Raw genomic sequence first — 22,285 nt, forward strand, 5'->3', positions numbered from 1 at the left:
GATAGGTCAGGCAGTCTTGAAAGAAGACGAGAAAGGAGAAGATTTAGGAAGCAAGAGAACAGCAGGAGAAAAGGCAGCTGAGAAAAGGTGGGTGGATAGAGAAGAGGTGGGTAGAGAAGCATAGATATAAGAAAAGAAGAAAAAAACTGAAGTGGTTCATTTAACAAACATTTTCTAGTCCTGCACAATGATATTAGGTTATGCCAGGTCTTAGTGCCCATATTAGTATTGATACACTGTGGTTATAGCTTATGTATAGAAGGAACTGTAAAGATTGGTCAGGCCGATGATTTTGAACTACTGGTTGAACAAGGTAAAGTCTACTTGGATTTTGTATATGGATATACAAAATATATATTTATACTCTGTCTTATTCAGAAAGGTTGTGAAAGTAGTTATAACAACAAAGCCTTAACAAATCTCTTTCAATTCCCTTCTTAAGGGAAAAAAATGGAGACTTTTGTTTTTGTCCATGTAGGAATTTGTTTACTGATGTAGTGAGTATTAACATATAAGTCAGAAAAAAGTTGGAAACAATTGAAATTGCCTATGCCTATATTGAGAATATAGTATCCCTGTCCAATGGTCCTCTAATTTCTGCTTGAATACTTAGAGAGTTTGGTTCTGTTGAACAACTTATTCATAGAACTTATTTCTACATTTGGTCAAAATCTGTCTCCATGTATTTTCAGACTACTTTCTTTTAATTAATTTATTTTGTAATACACATTCTTGTTTACAAAATAAACAAAGATTGGAAAACTCAACTATCAGCAAATAATGCAATTAAAAATTGACATAACAGATAAATAGGTATTTCACTGAAGAGAATAATCAGATGACAAATAAGCGTATGAAAAAATACCTAGCATTATTTGTTGCTAGAGAATTTCACATTAAAACCATAAAACCATAATGGGATACCTAAGAGATTGTCTATGATACTACATAGCTATATATATATATACACACACACATGCATATATATATATATTATTTTTATTTGCAAAATAAAGTGTTAACAATAAAATAAATCTGTTGTTGTATATAATATGATAAATGAGAGAATGAACAATTGCAACAAAAGCATTCCAACAATCTTCTCTCTGAGCCTGACATTGGAACTCTTCAACTCATTTTCCAAAATATTTCATCATCAAACCTATCATTTACCCAATTCTAATTTCTTTTAAACAACCTCAAAAAGACCTTTTGTTTTCAGATGGCAGCCCATCAAGTACTTTAGGAAATGTATAATTTCTTCTTTATTATGTCTGCTTTCTTCCTTTTTTGGCTATTTGTTTTGAGATAATAAGCTCAGACTGGTCAAACTTTCTTTCTCTCCATCTGATTCCCTTGGATAAAAGTCACCTTGTTGGCGGGTCGCAGCAGCCTGGGTGGCGGGAGCAGCGCGTTGGCCAGGCAGCTCAGCTTCAGAAGGCTCCCGCGCGCCCCGCCAGGATGCCCAAGAGGAAGGTTAGCTGGGCCGAAGATGCAGCGAGGGAGGAACCCAAGCGCAGGTCGGCACCCCTGTCGGCTAAGCCTGCTCCAGCCGAGGCGGACGCCAAGCCCAGGAAGGCGGCGGGCAAGGATAAATCTTCTGACAAAAAAGTTCAAACAGAAGAGAAAAGGGGAGCAAAGGGAAAACAGGCTGAAGTGACTAACCAAGAAACAAAAGATTTACCTGCCGAAAATGGAGAAACTAAAAACGAGGAGAGTCCCGCCTCTGATGAAGCAGAAGAGAAAGAAGCCAAGTCTGATTAATCACACACCATGTCCTATCAGTGGTCCCGTTTCCCTTCTTGTACAATCCAGAGGAATATTTTTATCAACTATTTTGTAAATGCAAGTTTTTTAGTAGCTCTAGAAACATTTTTGAAAAGGAGGGAATCCCACCTCATCCCATTTTTTAAGTGTAAATGATTTTTTTTAGAAGCGAAATCATTTACTGGTTGTTTATTTTTGGGTACAACCAGAAAATAGTGGGATATTGAAATATGGGAGGCTTGGACTGTCTTGGGTGTCAGCTTAACATTCCATAGGTGAGGGTCAGTTTTATATCCTACAATACAAAGCATATTAAATGGCAGTTTGGAGTCACAGTCTTGCATTTAATGCCTTGAATATTTTAAATTACTTCTATTCCTGTGTTTTTTAGTAGAATTTTTTCCTGAAGAAGACCACTCCTGGATCATTGCTCTGTAACAGTTTTGGTCGTGGAAGTCTTAGTTTTCCTAATATTTTTAATGTTCTGTGAAAGATTTAAAGTTTGAGTATGTAGTGTGTGAGACAAAGTTTTGAATTAGTGGGACCTAAATAACAGCAGCATTCAAAGATACTGGTACTTGTCTCAATTTCAGAAACCAAATAGACCATAACACAATAATACTAGGTGATTTTAACACGCCTCTCTCACCAATGGACAGATCTTCCAAACAAAAATTGAACAAAGAAACCATAGATCTCAATAACACAATCAATAATTTAGACTTAACAGACATTTATAGAATATATCATCCAACCAAGAGCGAATACACTTTCTTCTCAGCAGCACATGGATCCTTCTCTAAAATAGACCATATATTATGCCACAAAGCTAATGTTAGCAAATACAAGAAGATAGAGACACTACCTTGTATTCTATCAGATCATAATGGATTGAAGTTAGAAATAAATGAAAGAGTAAAAAACAGAAACTACTTCAACACCTGGAGATTAAACAATATGCTATTATATGATGAATGGATAACAGAATATATTAGGAAGGAAATTAAAAAATTCTTAGAGGTAAATGAGAACAAAGAAACATCATATCAAAATCTCTGGGACACTATGAAAGCAGTACTTAGAGGAAAATTTATTTCATGGAGCGCATTCAATAAAAGAAGTAAAACTCAACAAATAAACAACCTAACACTACAGCTCAAAGCCTTAGAAAAAGAAGAACAGACCAACACCAAAAGTAGTAGAAGACAGGAAATAGTTAAACTCAGAGCTGAAATCAACGAAATTGAAACAAAAGAAACAATACAAAAAATTGACAAAATAAATAGTTGATTCTTCGAAAAAATCAACAAAATTGATAAACCCTTGGCCACACTAACAAAGAGAAGATGAGAGAAAACCCAAATCACTAAAATTCGGAATGAACAAGGAAATATCACAACAGACATGATTGAAATACAAAACATAATTAGAAGCTATTTTGAAAATCTATACTCCAACAAAATAGAAAATTTTGAAGACATCAACAGGTTTCTAGAGACAAATGAATTGCCTAAACTGAACGAGGAGGACATACACAATTTAAATAAACCAATTTCAAGTAATGAAATAGAAGAAGTCATCAAAAGCCTACCAATAAAGAAAAGTCCGGGAACAGATGGGTTCTCAGCTGAGTTCTACAAAACCTTTAAAGAAGAGCTCATTCCAATACTTCTCAAAGTATTCCATAAAATAGAAGAGGAGGGAACCCTCCCAAACTCATTCTATGAAGCCAATATAACCCTGATACCTAAACCAGACAGAGACACATCAAGGAAAGAAAATTTCAGATCAATATCCTTAATGAATATCGACGCAAAAATTCTCAACAAAATTTTAGCAAATTGCATACAAGAATATATTAAAAAGATAGTGCACCATGATTAAGTGGATTTCATCCCAGGGATGCAAGGTTGGTTCAACATCAGGAAATCAGTAAATGTCATTCACCATATCAATAGACTTAAAGTCAAGAATCACATGATTATTTCAATAGATGCAGAAAAAGCATTTGATAAAATAGAGCACCCCTTCATGCTCAAAACACTAGAAAAAATAGGGATAGTGGGAACATTCCTTAACATTGTAAAGGCCATCTACGCTAAGCCCATGGCTAATATCATTCTAAAGGTGAAAAATGAAAGCATTCTCCCTAAAAACTGGAACAAGGCAGGGATGCCCTCTTTCACCACTCCTATTCAATATCGTCCTTGAAACTCTAGCCAGAGCAATTAGACAGACCAAAAAAATTAAAGGTTTACGAATAGGAAAAGAAGAACTCAAACTATCCCTATTTGCTGATGATATGATTATATATTTAGAGGAACCAGGAAATTCCACCAGAAAACTTCTAGAACTCATAAGTGAATTCAGTGAAGTAGCAGGTTACAAGATCAATGCTCATAAATCCAATGCATTTTTATACATAAGTGATGAATTGTTAGAAAGAATAATTAGGAAAACTACCCCAATCACAAAAGCCTCGAAAAAAATAAAATACTTGGGAATCAATCTAACAAAAGAGGTGAAAGACCTCTACAATGAGAACTACAGAACACTAAAGAAAGAAATTAAAGAAAACCTTAGAAGATGGAAAGATCTCCCATGTTCTTGGATAGGAAGAATTAATATTGTCAAAATGGCCATACTACCAAAAGTGCTATACAGATTCAATGCAATTCCAATTAAAATCCCAATGATGTACCTTACAGAAATAGAACTAGCAATTATGAAATTCATCTGGAAGAATAAGAAACCCAGAATAGCTAAAGCAATCCTTAGCAGAAAGAGCGAAGCAGGGGGTATCGCAATACCAGAACTTCAACTATACTGCAAAGCAATAGTAAGAAAAACGGCATGGTATTGGTACCAAAATAGACAGGTAGTTCAGTGGTACAGAATAGAGGACACGGACACAAACCCAAATAAATACAATTTTCTCATACTAGACAAAGGAGCCAAAAATATGCAATGGAGAAAAGATAGCCTCTTCAACAAATGGTGCTGGGAGAATTGGAAATCCATATGCAACAGAATGAAACTAAACTCATATCTCTCACCATGCACGAAACTCAACTCAAAATCGATTAAGGACCTCGGAATCAGACCAGAGACCCTGCAGATTATAGAAGGAAAAGTAGGTCCAGATCTTCAACATGTCGGCTTAGGACCAGACTTCCTCAACAGAACTCCCATAGCACAAGAAATAAAAGCAAAAATCAATAACTGGGATAGATTCAAACTAAAAAGCTTTCTCTCAGCAAAGGAAACTATCAGTAATGTGAAGAAAGAGCTTACAGAGTGGGAGAAAATCTTTGCCAATCATACTTCAGATAGAGCACTAATCTCCAGAATCTATAAAGAACTCAAAAAACTCTACATCAAGAATGCAAATAATCCAGTGGACAAATGGGCTAAGGAAATGAATAGACACTTCACAGAAGAAGATCTACAAGCAATCAACAAACATATGGAAAAATGTTCCACATCTCTAGTAATAAGAGAAATGCAAATCAAAACCACCCTAAGATTCCATCTCACCCCAATTAGAATGGCGATTGTCAAGAACACAAACAACAACAGGTGTTGGCAAGTATGTGGGGAGAAAGGTACACTCATACATTGCTGGTGGGGCTGCAAATTAGTGCGACCACTCTGGAAAGCAGTGTGGAGATTCCTTAGAAAACTTGGAATGGAACCACCATTTGACCCAGCTATCCCACTCCTCGGCCTATACCCAAAGGACTTAAAATCAGCATACTACAGAGATACAGCCACATCAATGTTCATAGCTGCTCAGTTCACAATAGCCAGATTGTGGAACCAACGTAGATGCCTTTCAGTTGATGAATGGATAAAGAAACTGTGATATATATATATGTATATATATATATGTATATATATATATTTATTTATATATATATTTATTTATATATATATATACACACACACACATACATACATACAATGGAATATTACTCAGCCATAAAGAATGATAAAATCATGGCATTTGCAGGCAAATGGATGAAATTGGAGAATATCATGCTAAGTGAGATAAACCAGTCTCAAAAAAACCAAAGGACAAATGATATTCGCTAATAAGTGGATGATGACACATAATGGGGGGTGGGAGGGGTTAGTGTTATGGTTAGAGCTAGGGTTAGGGAATGGGGGCAAGAATGGAAGAAGGAAGGACTGTTTAGAGGGAAAAGAGGGATGGGAGGGGTGGGGGGAAGGGATAAAATAACAGAATGAATCAAACAACATTACCCTATGTAAATTTATGATTACACAAATGATATGCCTTTACGCCATGTACAAACAGAAACAACGTGTATCCCATTTGTTTACAATTAAAAAAAAAGGAAAAAAAAAGTCACCTTGTTGAAGACTCTCTTAAAATTTGGTACTCTGACACCACATAAACATTTATACAGGTACTTAGAGGAAATATAAAGATGAGTTGGATTGTTCTTTGCCTTCAAAGGATCATTCTCTGCGATTCTCATGAAAGAAATAGACATTCAAAAAGATTTTAAAGATGTAATGATGCTCTTTTCCAGTCCACATTTTGCCATCTTATATGCAAAGTTAACATTGCAGATTGTAAGAGATAATCTTGGTAAATATTGTAAATATCAGGGTGCATTATTTCTGTAGAATTACTGTGAGCTAGCATGATCTGAGGACTCTAGGAAAATACATACCAGCAGGTAAGCCAACTTCCCAGGAGAAGACTTGGCTTGGGAAAGTTTGGGCCTAGGCTTTGTTAGTTTTCAGATATAATGGAAAGACCTAGATCTCCCAGTGTTTTTGTGTTATTTTACCCCTTTCCTACCATCATATCCTTCTCTTCATTCCCCAATAAGAAACTTTTTTTTTAAACTCATTCAAAAAGAAAAATAAAACATGTGATACATGTTAAACTAAAAAATATACTTGGCCAGCTAGGCTGTATTGCAATTAGTCTATTTTACAAACCTGTAAAGATGTATAGTTGTACATGTATATACCTACTATAATTAGTTGATGGGGTTATTTTGTGTTTTGTTTTTGGCCAGCTCAGTCCTACTAAATTAGCAGTGGAAATACGGGAAAATGAACAGAAAGAAATGCCCATGTATTTAAAAAAATCTGCCTTTCTTCAAATGATGTACTTCCATGTTCACCCACCTCCCATTATTTTATCATTTTAAAAAATTTAATGGTGATAAAATCCATATAACATAAAATTTACTGTTCAACATTTTTTATGTATACAGTACAGTGGTGTTAATTTTGTGCACATTGTTGTGCAACAGATCTCTAGAACATTTTTCTCTTATGAAGGTAAAACTCTGTATCCATTGAACAACTCTCCTACCAGTCCCTGGCAACCATCATTCTACAAAGAGTTTGACTGTTTTAGAAATATAAGTGGGTTCATGCAGTATTTATGTTTTTGTGTTTTGATTTATTTCACTTAGCATAATGTCTTCAAAGCTCATTCATATTTTAGCATATGACAGGGTTTCCTTCCTTTTTAAGGTTGATTACTATTCCATTGTGTGTGTGTACCTCATTTTATTCATACATTGATGGATACAGAGTACTTCCACCTTTTAACTTTTATAATAATGCTGTTATGAACATGATCATACAAATATTGGTTTGAGACCTTACTTCCAGTTCTTTGGGGGTATATATCCAGAAATGGAATTGCTGGATCATGGGAATTTTATGTTTAATTGTTTGAGGAACTGCCATACCTTTTTCCATAGCAGCTGTATTGTTTTATATTTCTTCTAGCAGTGTGCAAGTGTGTTCTAGTTTCTCTACATCCTTGCCAACACTTGTAATTTTCTGTTTTGTTGACAAGCAGCCATAGCATCCTATTGCATGTGAAATATTCCCACTCTCCCCACTTATATTGAGATTCACTCCTTTAGGTTATATTGTTTATTCTTTTTAAAATACATTTCTTATGACTTTATTTGTGCATCTTTTTTTTTCAGTCATGGCAGCCTTAACTGGTGTAGTTAACATTTTAAATATAATTGGGTAATTTGTGTATGTGCGTGCGCGTGTGTGTGTTTGAACCCAGGGGCACTTAACCACTGAGCCATATCCCTAACCCTTTTTATATTTATTTTGAGACAGGGTCTTACTAAGTTGCTTAGAGCCTCGCTAAATTGGTGAGGCTGCTTTGAACTTGTGATCCTCCTGCTTTAACCTCCAAAGCTACTGGGATTAGAGGCATGTGCCACCATGCCTGGCTTCAGTTCTTACCATATATACTAAGGAGCTGAAAAAGGAATATTATCAGATGGTTAAAAGTATAGACTGTGGAAATGGACTGCCTGTAATTGATATCTTTATTAACTTTCTGATTTGGAGAGAAAGTACTTAACCTTTCTGTGTCTTAGTGTTCTCTGTAAAATAGTGATACCTTCTTTATAAGATTATAAAGGTTAAATGAGAAAGATAGTGCTTCCTCACCTTTTTCACATGACATATATAGAAAATGATAAATTTTTACAGATAACTAAAAAATGAGTTACCAGGAACTCCTAGGTAGACCTTATTTAGCTCACTCCGGGGGTGGAGGAATCATTAACTCATCCACACCTCTTTACCCCCATTTAGGGACTACAAGTAGGTTATAGAATATATGCTGAGAAGCTCTAAATTCATTCGTGAAAATATGAATTCATTTGTTTACAAAATATAGTAGGAGTTTAGTAAACCTAAGTTATTAGTACCTGATAAAAATAGGAAATGCACTATTACAAGTAAAGAACTAGCCAGCACCCTAAATTATAGAATTCTCTTTTGGAGATTCAGATGCTTCATAAAGGTGTTAAACATTTATGTTTATCTTCTAAGTAGTGTCCTAGAATCTTAAAATCTTTTAGTCAGCAAAATTACTTATAATTGAAAGCTCATTAGATCTGCGGGCAATATATTACATATTGATTCTTCTTTTTTTTTTTAATTTTTTTGTTTTTTTTTTTTTGGTGCTGGAGATTGAACCCAGGACCTGTGCTTGCAAGGCAAGCACTCTACCAACTGAGCTACATCCCCAACCCTACCTATTGCTTGTGGTTATCATTCCACTACCTAATTCTTATTCTTATCTATAATTAGGGTCGTCGGGCTGTTAAAGCAGGTGCTTATGCTGCTTGTCAGGAAGCAAAAGAAGATATAAAGGTAACTTTCTGAATGAGAAAAAGAGATTGATAAACAGGGAGTTTTAAGAGGTCTGTATGTTTATAAGATCCCAAATAGGACAAGTAGAATGATCATATTGTTGAAATGGTTTGACATCCTAAGTAAAGATAAGATTGGGATGAGATTTGGTACTGGCAGGGGTATGTGATGATGATGATGATTATTATTATTATTATTATTATTATTATTTTAAAGAATACATTGTTTAGCTGAAAGCAAAATTTACATACCAGCTTTTTTTTTTTTAATGTACCTTTTAATTGTAGAGCCATTCAGAAAATGTCTCTCAACACCCACTTCATGTAGAAGTATTACACTCTGAGGTTATGGCTCATCAGAAATTTGCTTTGCGTCTTGGCTCCTGGATGAACAAAATTATGAGCTATTCGAGTAAGCATACAGTCTGTTTTTCTTATTACTAATAAACTATTGTGTTTTTATAGCCATAAATTTTTAAATGTCATTGAATATAAAATAAAATTTCTTTTTTTGTCAAGAATCTATTTTGATTGTCAGGATTAAATTCCAAATGCATAAATAATATATTTCAAATGCGTAATATGAAATAATATTCTTTATTGGCTCTCAAGTTTTTGATGATGGCAGAATTATCTTGACATCAAGCATAGTAGGATTAATGTTAGTCTTTCATATTTTATTATAGGACATGTACTTTAAGGAGAAATCATAAAAATAAAAATTATTTGACTTCTTTTATTTTTCAGGTGACTTTAGGCAAATCTTTTGCCAAGCATGCCTTAAAGAAGAACCTGGCTCTGAGAATCCATGTCTCATTAGCCGGTTGATGCTTTGGGATGCAAAGCTTTACAAAGGTAAGTAGACCTTTGCTTATGCTACTTATATGAAGGAAAATTATCCAATTTGTATTATTCTGTGTTGAAACTAGTTATATTGCCTTATAATTACAGTATCTTTTCATTTAATCAGAACGAGTTTTTAAAAAGTGGGTATGTATTTTCATGTAATAATGTGCTTATTACAGCTATGTTTTCATTTTAAAAATCTCAATGAAAAAAGTAAAAGATGAGAGAAAAAGGGTATGGAAAAGGAAAAGTACAAAGTAAAAGTAGTTCTGAGTGAAACAGTGAAAATGAATGAAAAAGTTGAAAGGATAAAGTAAGATAAGGTAGTGGAAGAGATGCAGAAAAAGAAGGAAAATGCAATATATGTGTGTATTTTAAATTTTAGCTGTATTAGTATCACTTCAGTAAATGTTATTCATTGTCCTTGAGGACTGTTAGCATGTGAGATATTTTTATAATATTCTACCGCTTCTAATGGCTGGAATAATTTGCTTTCATTTTGCTTATATCCTCTTATCCCAACCCCAAATGATCTATAGGTGCCCGTAAGATCCTTCATGAATTGATCTTCAGCAGTTTTTTTATGGAGATGGAATACAAAAAACTCTTTGCCATGGAATTTGTGAAGGTAATTGCTTTTTATAAACAGAGATAGACATTTTGTAAATGACTGATAGAAGCAAAGGAATGATTATTTATCAAAAGAATTGAATTTTATGATTGATTTGTCAAAAGTTTGATATTTTATGTTAAATAAATATTTTCACAGATGGCACTTGGTAATATGGAAATAGTAGGAGAGGAGATAGGTTTGGAAAATGATCAAAGGGCCAAGCAAAGGGAGGTTATCACATTTACACATTTGTTCTTTTTGATCATTTATTTGCTGTTAATAAAATTATTGTAACAAGAGTAGCAGTAACTAATTGAAGGAATGACAGGAAAGAGAAACAGATATGCATAATAAAGGAGGCAAGAATTAAATGACAAAAGTTATACTTACCTAAGGCTAAAACACAAACTTAAAACTTGCAGCTTTTTAAGTTGATCTGTTATATATCCTTTATATTGTTATATCTTTTTGTCTATCTTGCAAGTTAGATTATAAGGTTACACACAAGAGGGACTTTGAATTTTCTGCTTTGCCTTATACAAAATTATACAATAAATATTTGTTGATATCTCCTGATTTTAAGTTGAAGACAGTTCTGTAAGACTTAGGATATGGCAGAGTTAGGACCCAGAAAGGAATTGGAAGCAGAAAGGAAAATAGTAATTGTTAGAGGCATATAATAGTGGAAAGAGATACCTGTGTTATATGGATTATATAAGTATATTGTAACATTTGGTGTACATCTTAATCCTTGGAAGCATTGGTAACTGAAGATGGAAAAACCAAACTTCTTAAACTCTTTAGAGGTAGAATGTTGGACTGTGTGTGTGATCTGAAATGAAATTTATTTTCTTTCTCTATCTCTCTCTCCCTCTTTCTTTCTTTCCTCTCTTTCTTTCTTTCTTTTCTTTCTCTTTCTTGCTTTCTGATTGAACTCAAGGCCTCATGCATGCTAGGCAAGGGCTCTAGGTAAGGAGCTACATCCTTACCTGAAATTATATTTTCTTATACAAAAACTAGTCTCAACTTAGATGATATCTTGTTGGTACAGCATGTTATCTCTTAAATTCTGTAGGAATTCTGGGAGGTAAAATTAAATATCTAAGCCCACTATCCAGCTCTGTGCTTTTTTGTTTGTTTGTTTGTTTAGTTTTTGGTACTGGGGGTTGAATTCAGGAGTCACTCAGTGGTATATCCATATATACTGAGACATATCCCCAGCCCTATTTTATTTAGAGACAGGGTTTCACTGAGTTGCTTAGTGCCTTGCAATTGCTGAGGCTGGTTTTGAACTTGCAATTCTCCTGCCTCAGCCTTCTGAAGCAGTTTTTAAATATTTTGAATGTAATCCCAGCTGCTTCAGAGGATGAGGCAGGAGGATTGCAAGTTCCCAGCCAGCCTCAGCAACTTAGAGAGGCCCTAAACAACTTAGCAAGACCCTGTCTCAAAATAAACTGTAAAAAAAGGGGCTGGGGATATGGTTCAGTGGTTAAGCACCCCTGGGTTCAGTTCCTGGTACCAAAAAAAAAATTGCCCCAGATTCTGCTTGGAGAAAGGATAAACTACCCTATTGCTCTCCTCCATGATTTTCACCTGTGTTGTTTATTTGGTTTTATTTTAGCAGGTCTTCCAGCTCTACTAGTAGTTTGGGTAGCTGAATTCTTATTTGGTCTTTTGTTATTCTCTAGTTTATTTTTGTTGATCATGATATATCTTGACTCAATTAATTGGAAGTCTACATGTCATCTTCTGGATAGAAACATTCTTGCAGCACTTATTAAACTGAGATTTAAATTTTAAAATATTTTTTAAATCGAGATTTTAAAAGTTTTTAGTAGTAACTTGGAATTGATTCTCCATTTATATCTTTCAGTATTATAAACAACTACAGAAAGAATACATCAGTGATGATCATGACAGGAGTATCTCTGTAACTGCACTCTCAGTTCAGATGTTTACTGTCCCTACTCTGGTATGTATCAGTTATGTATATCCCCTACCCCCAATCTGGGCAGGATTTCTAAGTAAACCTTGTTTTGCTTTGAGAATTACACTTAATGTTGACTTACAATGTCATAATTACTAAGTTGGGCTAATTCCATTTGGAAAATCAAATACTATTTCATTGGTATCTGTATGTGTATTTAGTGGTACCCAAGGGCCAAGTAACTGGGCATTACTCTCATCCAGATATCCTGATCATCATAGATGATATCCACAGCTTATTTCTCACTTAATAGAGTAACTTAGGAGACTTGCATTTCAATACCAAAACTTTTTTTTTTTTTAACATTTTACTCTGCTTTTGTTCTTCAGTTATTCTTCAGTTTGCCTTATGGAGTAAGGTAAAACTAAGAAGGGAGAGAGTATGCCTATCAAACATATGTGTAAGATGGTGCCACATAGGCCTGGGAGTACAGTGGATTACTTTGCTTCCTTTTTGTGCTACTACTTTTCCTGATTCTTCTGGATAGTTTGATTAATTCCTTCTTTCCCTTTTCAAAGGGCCAGAGAAAAGGATAGGGAAAAGAAATTGAACTGGGAGTGAGGAGGAAATTCTAGAGTAGATAGTAATAGAGTAGAAGTCATGAAATATTTTTGTTATGGTGTGCCCATTACGTGATTCCTGAATATGAATGTATATTAGATAACCCATTTAAGGGCTGGGAGTGTCTAGGCAGGTGTTTTCTAGTTACTGAGTACTAGGAGATGGGGGATTTTTACTTTTTTTTTTTTTTTTTTTTTTCTCCAATACTGGTGATTGAATGCAGGGACTCTCTACCACTGAGCTACATCCCCAGCCCCTTTTATTTTATTTGGAGACAGTTTTGCTAAGTTGTTGAGGCTGACCTTGAACTTGCAATCTTCCTGCCTCAGCCTCCCAAGTTTCTGGGATTAGCGTGCACCACCATGCTCAGCAAGGATTTTTACTTTTAAAAACTAACTTTTTATTAGTTGCTATTCCGTAAAACTAAGGACTGTGGTTAATACTTGATGAACATTTATTAAAAATTACTGACCAACCAAGTTAATGAATAAATTAAGCCCATGCTACTATGAGTTATTGCTAAAGACAATATTCTTGAAATATTCTGCAGGCTCGACATCTTATTGAAGAACAGAATGTTATCTCTGTCATTACTGAAACTCTGCTAGAAGTTTTACCTGAGTACTTGGACAGGAACAATAAATTCAACTTCCAGGGTTATAGCCAGGACAAATTGGGAAGAGTATATGCAGTAATATGTGACCTAAAGTAAGTTGTGAGTCAAAAGGTGAGGGCACCTGTTAAACACAGCGTGCTTTTTTACTCTGTCTTATAAGTAAATCTCTGATCCTTTTGATTATCCAGGATTCTCTTTATAATGCTGGCAAGTTCAAAGGACTCTTACTGCTTCATGTTAATAGAGTTGGCCCACCCTATCCATGGGTTCTGCATCTGTATATTCAACCAACCTCAAACTGAAAATATTCAAAACATAATTGAGTCTGTACTAAACATGTATACTTTTTTCCTTGTCCTTATCTCTTAAAGCAGTACAGTATAACAAATATTTGCATGGCATTTACATTGTATTAACTATTAAATCATCTAGAGATGATTTAAAGTATATGAGAGAATGTAGATGTGCATAGATAAGTTCTGTGCAAATACTATGCCATTTTTTATATAGTGGGTTGGGAACTGAAGCCAATCCCCCACTAACACCAAGGGATGTCTATAAATATCTTCAGTGCAGGCTTCTCCCACCCGCTTAGTGCTGGGAATTAAATTCAGGGCCTCATGCTTGTTAGGTAAGCGCTCTACCACTGAACTATATTCACAGCCCCAGTAAACCACTAAAGCCTTCTTTTTGAGTTTAAAATCAGGTTAATAAGGTACTGAGGAGACCCCTGCCATAGGTACTTGGGGTCTCTTGAGGTCACCAAATGAATCTCCATTGTAATTAGCACGACTTTCACTTACTTCCATTCACATATTTTGTGGTTCAGTCCCACTTGTATAGTCTCTTTGTGCAGCCTCATAGTTGCAGAGGATCTGTTGACTTTTTAACTCCCCTTTTCATATAAATACCAAGTTATCAATATACAGGAATTTCTTAATAGTTTTTCTCCCTGAAGAGGATTGAAAGTTTCTTTTTAAACTCAACTTGTAATCACATAATAGGTCATATTTGGGATTGTTGGACCTAAAAGAAAATGAATTTCCATTTATTTTTGAAATAATGTTATGAGGGTTATGACAGATCAGCTATTCAATAAATCAGGGACTTCAGAAAATTCTTTAAAAAATATATTAGAAAGCCAGGCATGGTGGCACATACCTATAATCCCAGTGACTTGGGAGGCTGAAGCAGTAGGATCACAAATTCAAGGCCAGCCTGAGCAACTTAATGAGACCCTCTCTCAGTATAAAAAGAACGGGGGATGTAGCTCTGTGGTAAAGCTCCCTTGGTTCCATCCCCAGTACTGCAAAATAGAAAAGAATACATTAGAACAAAATATATTTCATTTAGTTTGCCATTGAAAAGCAAACAAACAAAAAACTCCAGGTGTAGGTTATAGCTAAGTGGTAGACTGCTTGCCTAGCACGTGTGAGGTCCTGGATTCGATCCCCAGAACTTCAGAAAATAATAATAAAATAAAATTGGAAGAAAAAAAAAAAAGAGCTCCAAGGCATATATGATTATTTATTTCTGGTCCCAAGGGGGGAAGAATTCCAATTTTATCTACTTCTAGTGACCACGCAGGGTACAGAGGAGGTGGGAACAAAAAACCTTCTAATTCAACTTTGAAATAATCTATTTTAAAAATAGGGCTTGGGGGTTTACCTCTGTGTAGAGCATTTGCCTAGCATGCTCAAGGTTCTGGGTTCGAGTCCCAGCACTGCAAAACAAAAACAAAAATAAAAAACCAAGAACTTGACAGATAATCTGAACTATGAGGTAGATCCTTGGTATTACTGAGGGAAGTTCTTCAAGCCCTTTTTACATCCCTCAATTTCAGAATAGAATTGTGGCATATAAACTTTTCTTTAAAGTTTGGTAAATTGTTGTTTTCACACCTTTGGTATAAGTATAAAATGGTAAATGAATTCAGTAGTGAATCAGCATATAAACATTGTGATTCAAATTTGTTCCGAAGCCAAATTGTGAAAGTATATATTATGCAAAGCATATAAACTAGAAGTAATGGCTGAACTTAAAGGTCATCCTTGTTAAGTCAGTGAATAACCTTGGTCTGCTTTACAGGAAAAACAAAAACAAAAAAACCCCTCAGTCTCGTGACTCTCATTACCATGCAGAAGTCTCATAAATGTGTTTAGAGAGAACTAACATATTTTGAGCACTTAATCAACAGATAACTGTAATTCACTCTCATAAGGATCTTGTGTAATTTATTTGAAACTCCTGTGTGCTGAAGAGCTTTGCTTATTTTACCTCATTTTAATGTTGTAACATTTTTATAAAGCAGGTGAGGTAATCTTGATTTGTAGATCAAAGTTTTTTTCCTTAAGTTTGTTTTCATGAAACTAGTAAGTGGCAGAACTGGAATTTGGGCTTAACCACTATTTATCTGTAAAACTCCTATTCATTTCACTATAATATGCAGCCTCAACAGGATACATAAAACCCCCCGCCGACCAAACCTATTCTGAAACTAGTCAGTAATATCCTTTGTTTAGCAAATAATTACCAAACCCCATTTCTGCCCGTTTTTATAGAAATTTTGCAGCCATATCTTATTCTATATACATTTTTATTTTCTACTTCTTTCTGAAATCTGCTTTTAAACCAGTTTAAACCACAAACACTTAATTTATTTGTTTCCAGAATGAAGTCTAAATTTTTCTGAAATTTATAGTTTTCCATAGTCTAGCCATATACTCTATTTATCTGATGGTGCCTTACTATGAAATAAATTTGTTGGTACTAGTAGATACTGTTTATCCTGTCTCAGGAAATTTTCATTCTCTCAAAATATTGCATTTCAACTTTGGAAAGCCCCTTCAGACTTTTAGACAGTTTATTGTACATTGAATTCTATCTTTTTGTATCTTTCATAGTCTGATTCTAGCTTTCCCTTAGTCCATTTATTTATTTTTACAGAATTTCTTTTTTTATTATAATAGTGCATATTAATTATTCAAAATAGTGGGTTTGTCACATTCATACATGCACATAGCATTACTTTGATCCTTTATCCACTTAGGACAAAATCAATTCTCATTTAACTTGTATTTAAAGACAGCAGTTTTTAGTTTTTTCTAGGTTAAGTTGTAAACATTTAAAATTTTTTTCCTATTTCATGTTGTTTAAATTTTCTTCTAAATCATTTGTCCTTCTCTTCTGAACCTGTTCCAATTGAATATATATACCACTTATATGCCAAAAAAGGAATATAGTGCTCCAATTGAGGTCTGCCTAGAAAAAGCATAGAAGACAAGGGTTACTCTCATTTTAGTTAATATACCTCTATTAATTTAGTCACTTGTTTTATGGACAGCATCGAATGGGTTATTTTGTTTCTCAGTTACTAATGCAGTATGGAAATGAAACTTAGAGATGTGGTTGAACCTTGGTTCTATTAAGGAATCGTTATCCTTCTATTACTCCAACCTGTTCCTATGTCCCATTTCTGAAAAGTGTAATAGGCCCTCAAACCAGATCACTCCATTACTCTCCCATTGCCACCTACTTTTATATACAGGCTTGGCTTGACTTGGCTTGGCTTGGCTTGGCTTGGCTTGGCTTGGTTTTGTTTGGCTTGGCTTGGCTTGTCTTGTCTTGGCTTCTGTTCTCTTCCCCTTCTTCTTCCCCTTCCCCTTTCCTTTCCTTTCTTCCTGCCATTGGCATCTTCTTTACTTGCTAGGGCAACTATAAACATCAGGTATGAATTATGTGAGAAACTAAAAATGTAAATTCTCTTCTACTCTGGATCAGTGCTTCTCAAATTTTAATATGAGTACTGATTGTCTAAGGATCTTGTTAAAATGCAGATTCTTTAGTAGGTCTGATTAGAGCCCAAGAGCTTGCATTTCTAAAAAGTACCCAGGTAATGATGTTACTGTGTTTTATGGACTACATATGAGTAACAGTAAAATAAAAAACAAAAGGACCTTGATGGCATTTGTTTAGTGTGACATATTTTAAGTTTTAATTTTTTTAAACCTTTAAAAGAAAAATTTAAATGATAATTAGCAAATTTCAGTTATTGCTTTGATAACTTCCTGATGATTGTATTTTTTTAATTGTAAACAAATGAGATACATGTTGTTTCTCTGTTTGTACATGGAGTAAAGGCATACCATTTGTGTAATCAAAAATTTACATAGGGTAATGTTGTTTGATTCATTCTGTTATTTTTTTCCTTTCCCCCCACCCCTCCCACCCTTATTTTCCCTCTATACAGTCCTTCCTTCTTCCATTCTTGCCACCTTCCCTAACCCTCACCCTAAACTTAAGCCTAACCCTAACACTAACCCCTCCCACCCCCCATTATGTGTCATCATCCACTTATCAGCAAGATCATTTGTGCTTTGGTTTTTTGAGATTGGCTTATCTCACTTAGCATGATATTCTCCAGTTCATCCATTTGCCTGCAAATGCCATAATTTTATCATTCTTTATGGTGGAGTAATATTCCATTGTATATATATGCCACAGTTTCTTTTTTTTCTTTTTTTCTTTTTTTTAATTTTATTGTAAACAAATGGGATACATGTTGTTTCTCTGTTTGTACATGGTGTAAAGGCATACCATTTGTGTAATCATAAATTTACATAGGGTAATGCTGTTTGATTCATTTTGTTATTTTTTTCCCTTCCCCCCACCCCTCCCACCCCTCTTTTCCCTCTCTACAGTCCTTCCTTCCTCCATTCTTGCCCCCCTCCCTAACCCTAACTCTAACCCTAACACTAACCCCTCCCACCCCCCATTATGTGTCATCATCCACTTATTAGTGATATCATTCGTCCTTTGGTTTTTTGAGATTGGCTTATCTCACTTAGCATGATATTCTCCAATTTCATCCATTTGCCTGCAAATGCCATAGTTTTATCATTCTTTATGGCTGAGTAATATTCCATTGTATATATATACCACAGTTTCTTTATCCATTCATCAATTGAAGGACATCTAGGTTGGTTCCACAATCTGGCTATGGTGAACTGAGCAGCTATGAACATTGATGTGACTGTATCTCTGTAATATGCGGATTTTAAGTCCTTTGGGTATAGGCCAAGGAGTGGGATAGCTGGGTCAAATGGTGGTTCCATTCCAAGCTTTCTGAGGAATCTCCACACTGCTTTCCAGAGTGGCTGCACTAATTTGCAACCCCACCAGCAACGTATGAGTGTACCTTTCTCCCCACATCCTTGCCAACACCTGTTGTTGTTTGTGTTCTTGATAATCGCCATCTAATTGGGGTGAGATGGAATCTTAGTGTAGTTTTGATTTGCATTTCTCTTATTACTAGAGATGTTGAACATTTTTTCATATATCTATTGATTGCTTGTATATCTTCTTCTGTGAAGTGTCTGTTCATTTCCTTAGCCCATTTGTTGATCGGATTATTTGTATTCTTGGTGTAGAGTTTTTTGAGTTCTTTATAGATTCTGGAAATTAGTGCTCTATCTGAAGTATGAGTGGCGAATATTTTCTCCCACTCTGTAGGCTCTTTCTTCACATTACTGATAGTTTCCTTTGCTGAGAGAAAGCTTTTTAGTTTGAATCTATCCCAGTTGTTGATTCTTGATTTCTTGTGCTATGGGAGTCCTGTTAAGGAAGTCTGATCCTAAGCTGACATGTTGAAGATTTGGACCTACTTTTTCTTCTACAAGATTCAGGGTCTCTGGTGTGATTCTGAGGTCCTTGATCCATTTTGAGGTGAGTTTTGTGCAGGGTGAGAGATAGGGGTTTAGTTTCATTCTGTTGCATATGGATTTCCAGTTTTCCCAACACCATTTGTTGAAGAGGCTATCTTTTCTCCATTGCATATTTTTGGAACCTTTGTCTAGTATGAGAAAATTGTATTTATTTGAGTTTGTGTCCATGTCCTCTATTCTGTATCATTGATCTATCTATTTTGGTACCAATACCATGCCGTTTTTGTTACTATTGCTTTGTAGTAGAGTTGAAGTTCTGGTATTGCAATACCCCCTGCTTCATTCTTCCTGCTAAGGATTGCTTTAGCTATTCTGGGTTTCTTATTCTTCCAGATGAATTTCATAATTGCTTGTTCTATTTCTGTAAGGTACATCATTGGGATTTTAATTGGAATTGCATTGAATCTGTATAGCACTTTTGGTAGTATGGCCATTTTGACAATATTAATTCTGCCTATCCAAGAACATGGGAGATCTTTCCATCTTCTAAGGTTTTCTTGAATTTCTTTCTTTAGTGTTCTGTAGTTCTCATTGTAGAGGTCTTTCACCTCTTTTGTGAGATTGATTCCCAAGTATTTTATTTTTTTCGATGCTATTGTGAATGGGGTAGTTTTCCTAATTTCTCTTTCTGAAGATTCATCACTTATGTATAAAAATGCATTGGATTTATGAGCATTGATCTTGTAACCTGCTACTTTACTGAATTCACTTATGAGTTCTAAAAGTTTTCTGGTGGAATTTCCAGGTTCCTCTAAATATATAATCATGTCATCAGCAAATAGGGATAGTTTGAGTTCTTCTTTTCCAATTCATATCCCTTTAATTCCTGTGGTTTGTCTAATTGCTCTGGCTAGAGTTTCAAGGACGATATTGAATAGAAGTGGTGAAAGAGGGTATCCCTGCTTTGTTCCAGTTTTTAAGGGGAATGCTTTCAGTTTTTTACCATTTAGAATGATATTGCCCATGGGCTTAGCGTAGATGGCCTTTACAATGTTAAGGAATGTTCCCACTATCCCTATTTTTTCTAATGTATTGAGCATGAAGGGATACTGTATTTTATCGAATGCTTTTTCTGCATCTATTGAAATAATCATGTGATTCTTAACTTTAAGTCTATTGATATGGTCAATGACATTTATTGATTTCCTGATGTTGAACCAACCTTGCATCCCTGGGATAAAACTCACTTGATCGTGGTGCACTATCTTATTGGTTTCCTCCTGAATGTCATTTGATTCTTTTCTCTCGCGGCCTTTAAAATTCTGTCTTTATTTTGTATATTAGGCATTTTCATAATAATGTGCCTTGGTGTGGGTCTGTTGTAATTTTGTATATTTGGAGTCCTATAAGCCTCTTGTTCCTGGTTTTCCATTTCATTCTTCAGATTTGGGAAATTTTCTGATATTATTTCATTGAATAGATTGTTCATTCCTTTGGTTTGTTTCTCTAAGCCTTCCTCAATCCCAATAATTCTTAAATTTGGCCTTTTCATGATATCTCATAATTCTTACAGATTCTGTTCATGATTTCTTACCATCTTCTCTGTTTGGTCAACTTTGTTTTCAAGATTAAATATTTTTTCTTCAATGTCTGAGGTTCTGTCTTCCAGGTGTTCTATCCTATTGGTTATGCTTCCTATGGAGTTTTTAACTTGGTTTATTGTTTCCTTCATTTCAAGGATTTCTCTTTGGTTTTTTTTTCTGTATCTCTAACTCTTTATTTAAATGATCTCCTGTTTCCCGTATTTGCTCTTTTAACTGTTGATTGGTGCGATCATTTGATGCCTGCATTTGCTCTTTCATCTCTTCCTTCAATGCCTGCATTTGCTCTTTCACCTCCTAGTTTGCTTCTCTGATTGTTTTAATTATGTACATTCTGAATTCCCTTTCTGACATTTCTTCTGCTGTGCTGTCATTGGGTTTTATTGATATAGTATCTAGGTTTGTTTGGAACATTTTCTTCCCTTGTTTTCTCATATTGGTCAGATGTCAGTGGAACTCTGAGATATTTTAGATTTCCTCTATTGGCTTATAGTGTCCCTGTAGATTTCCAGTATATCACTTCCCAGCCTTCAGTAGCCTGAAGCCTTGGAGGAACTTGATAATGCAGTGCTTCCGAAGAAAGCTGCCCCTAGCCCTACTGGGTTCAGGGCTGGGGGCTGGTTCTACGTGGAAATCCTCTCACTGGGTGGTCCTGCTCCTAGAAGCTGGCTATAGACAGGGCCTGCCCCGCCTGGGGGAGCCAGGCTTCTAGGGGAAAGCCTCTCTCTGTCCTGCCTTGGTCCTGAAGTCGCCTGTGGGCCAGGGCCCGCAGCTGGGTCTGGGGTTTGGGGATGGCTCTGTGCAGAAAAGCTCTCACTGGGTGACCTGCTCCAAGAAGCTGGCTGTGGATTTAATCTGTCGCCGGAGGGAGCAGGACTGTTTGGGGAAGTCTCTGGCTGCCCTGCCCTGGTCCCAGAAGCCACCTGCGGGCCGGGGCCGCCGCTGGGTCCGGGGCTTGGGGATGGCTCTGTGCGGAAAAGCTCTCACTGGGCGGCCTGTTCCAAGAAGCTGGCTGTGGGTTGAGCCTGCCGCTGGAGGGAGCAGGGCTTCTTGGGGAAGTCTCTGGCTGCCCTGCCCTGCTCTGAGAAGCTGCCCCTGTCTGGGCCTGCCACCAGGGCCAAGCTTCACCCGGTGGGAGACACTCACCTCACGGCTCTATGTTGGTCCGAGTCTCTCAATACCTCCCCTTCTTGAATCCTGGATTCTGGAGCGACGGGAGATGCAGTCACCCTCTACTCCACCATCTTGAATGTCCTCTAAGGTCTCTGATGATTGTATTTTTAATGCATAGTCACCATTTTAATATCTAAAGAATGGGAATAATTAAACCACAATCCTGTCTTTACATTTCCTACATCTCTTGCCTTGTTTTTTATGTTCCTATATTACTTCCTCTGTACGTATTTTTAGTGCTTACCTTTAGATTGCCATGTCTACTGTGTCTGTT

At 35.7% G+C, this 22,285-nt stretch overlaps 2 protein-coding genes across 2 annotated transcripts in view; both read left to right on the plus strand.

Moving 5' to 3' along the window:
* The window catches only part of Ubr1 (ubiquitin protein ligase E3 component n-recognin 1), a 178,747-nt gene that overhangs the window by 70,836 nt on the left and 85,626 nt on the right, over positions 1 to 22,285 (plus strand). The window contains 6 exon segments of the mRNA XM_047538461.1: positions 8,890 to 8,952; positions 9,240 to 9,363; positions 9,699 to 9,806; positions 10,337 to 10,425; positions 12,284 to 12,382; positions 13,509 to 13,666. Of these exon segments, the coding sequence (XP_047394417.1) occupies positions 8,890 to 8,952; positions 9,240 to 9,363; positions 9,699 to 9,806; positions 10,337 to 10,425; positions 12,284 to 12,382; positions 13,509 to 13,666 (641 nt within the window).
* Positions 1,126 to 2,061, plus strand: LOC124975944 (non-histone chromosomal protein HMG-14-like). Its single transcript, XM_047538462.1, has one exon. The coding sequence runs from the start codon at positions 1,462 to 1,464 to the stop codon at positions 1,762 to 1,764; it is 303 nt and encodes a 100-aa protein (XP_047394418.1). The 5' UTR covers positions 1,126 to 1,461; the 3' UTR covers positions 1,765 to 2,061.

This window comes from Sciurus carolinensis, chromosome 2 (genome assembly GCF_902686445.1).
Source record: "Sciurus carolinensis chromosome 2, mSciCar1.2, whole genome shotgun sequence".
Lineage (NCBI taxonomy): Eukaryota > Metazoa > Chordata > Mammalia > Rodentia > Sciuridae > Sciurus > Sciurus carolinensis.

Bases quoted from the DNA above. Each gene is read 5' to 3' on its own strand.
- LOC124975944 (XM_047538462.1), top strand. From the start codon at position 1,462: ATGCCCAAGAGGAAGGTTAGCTGGGCCGAAGATGCAGCGAGGGAGGAA.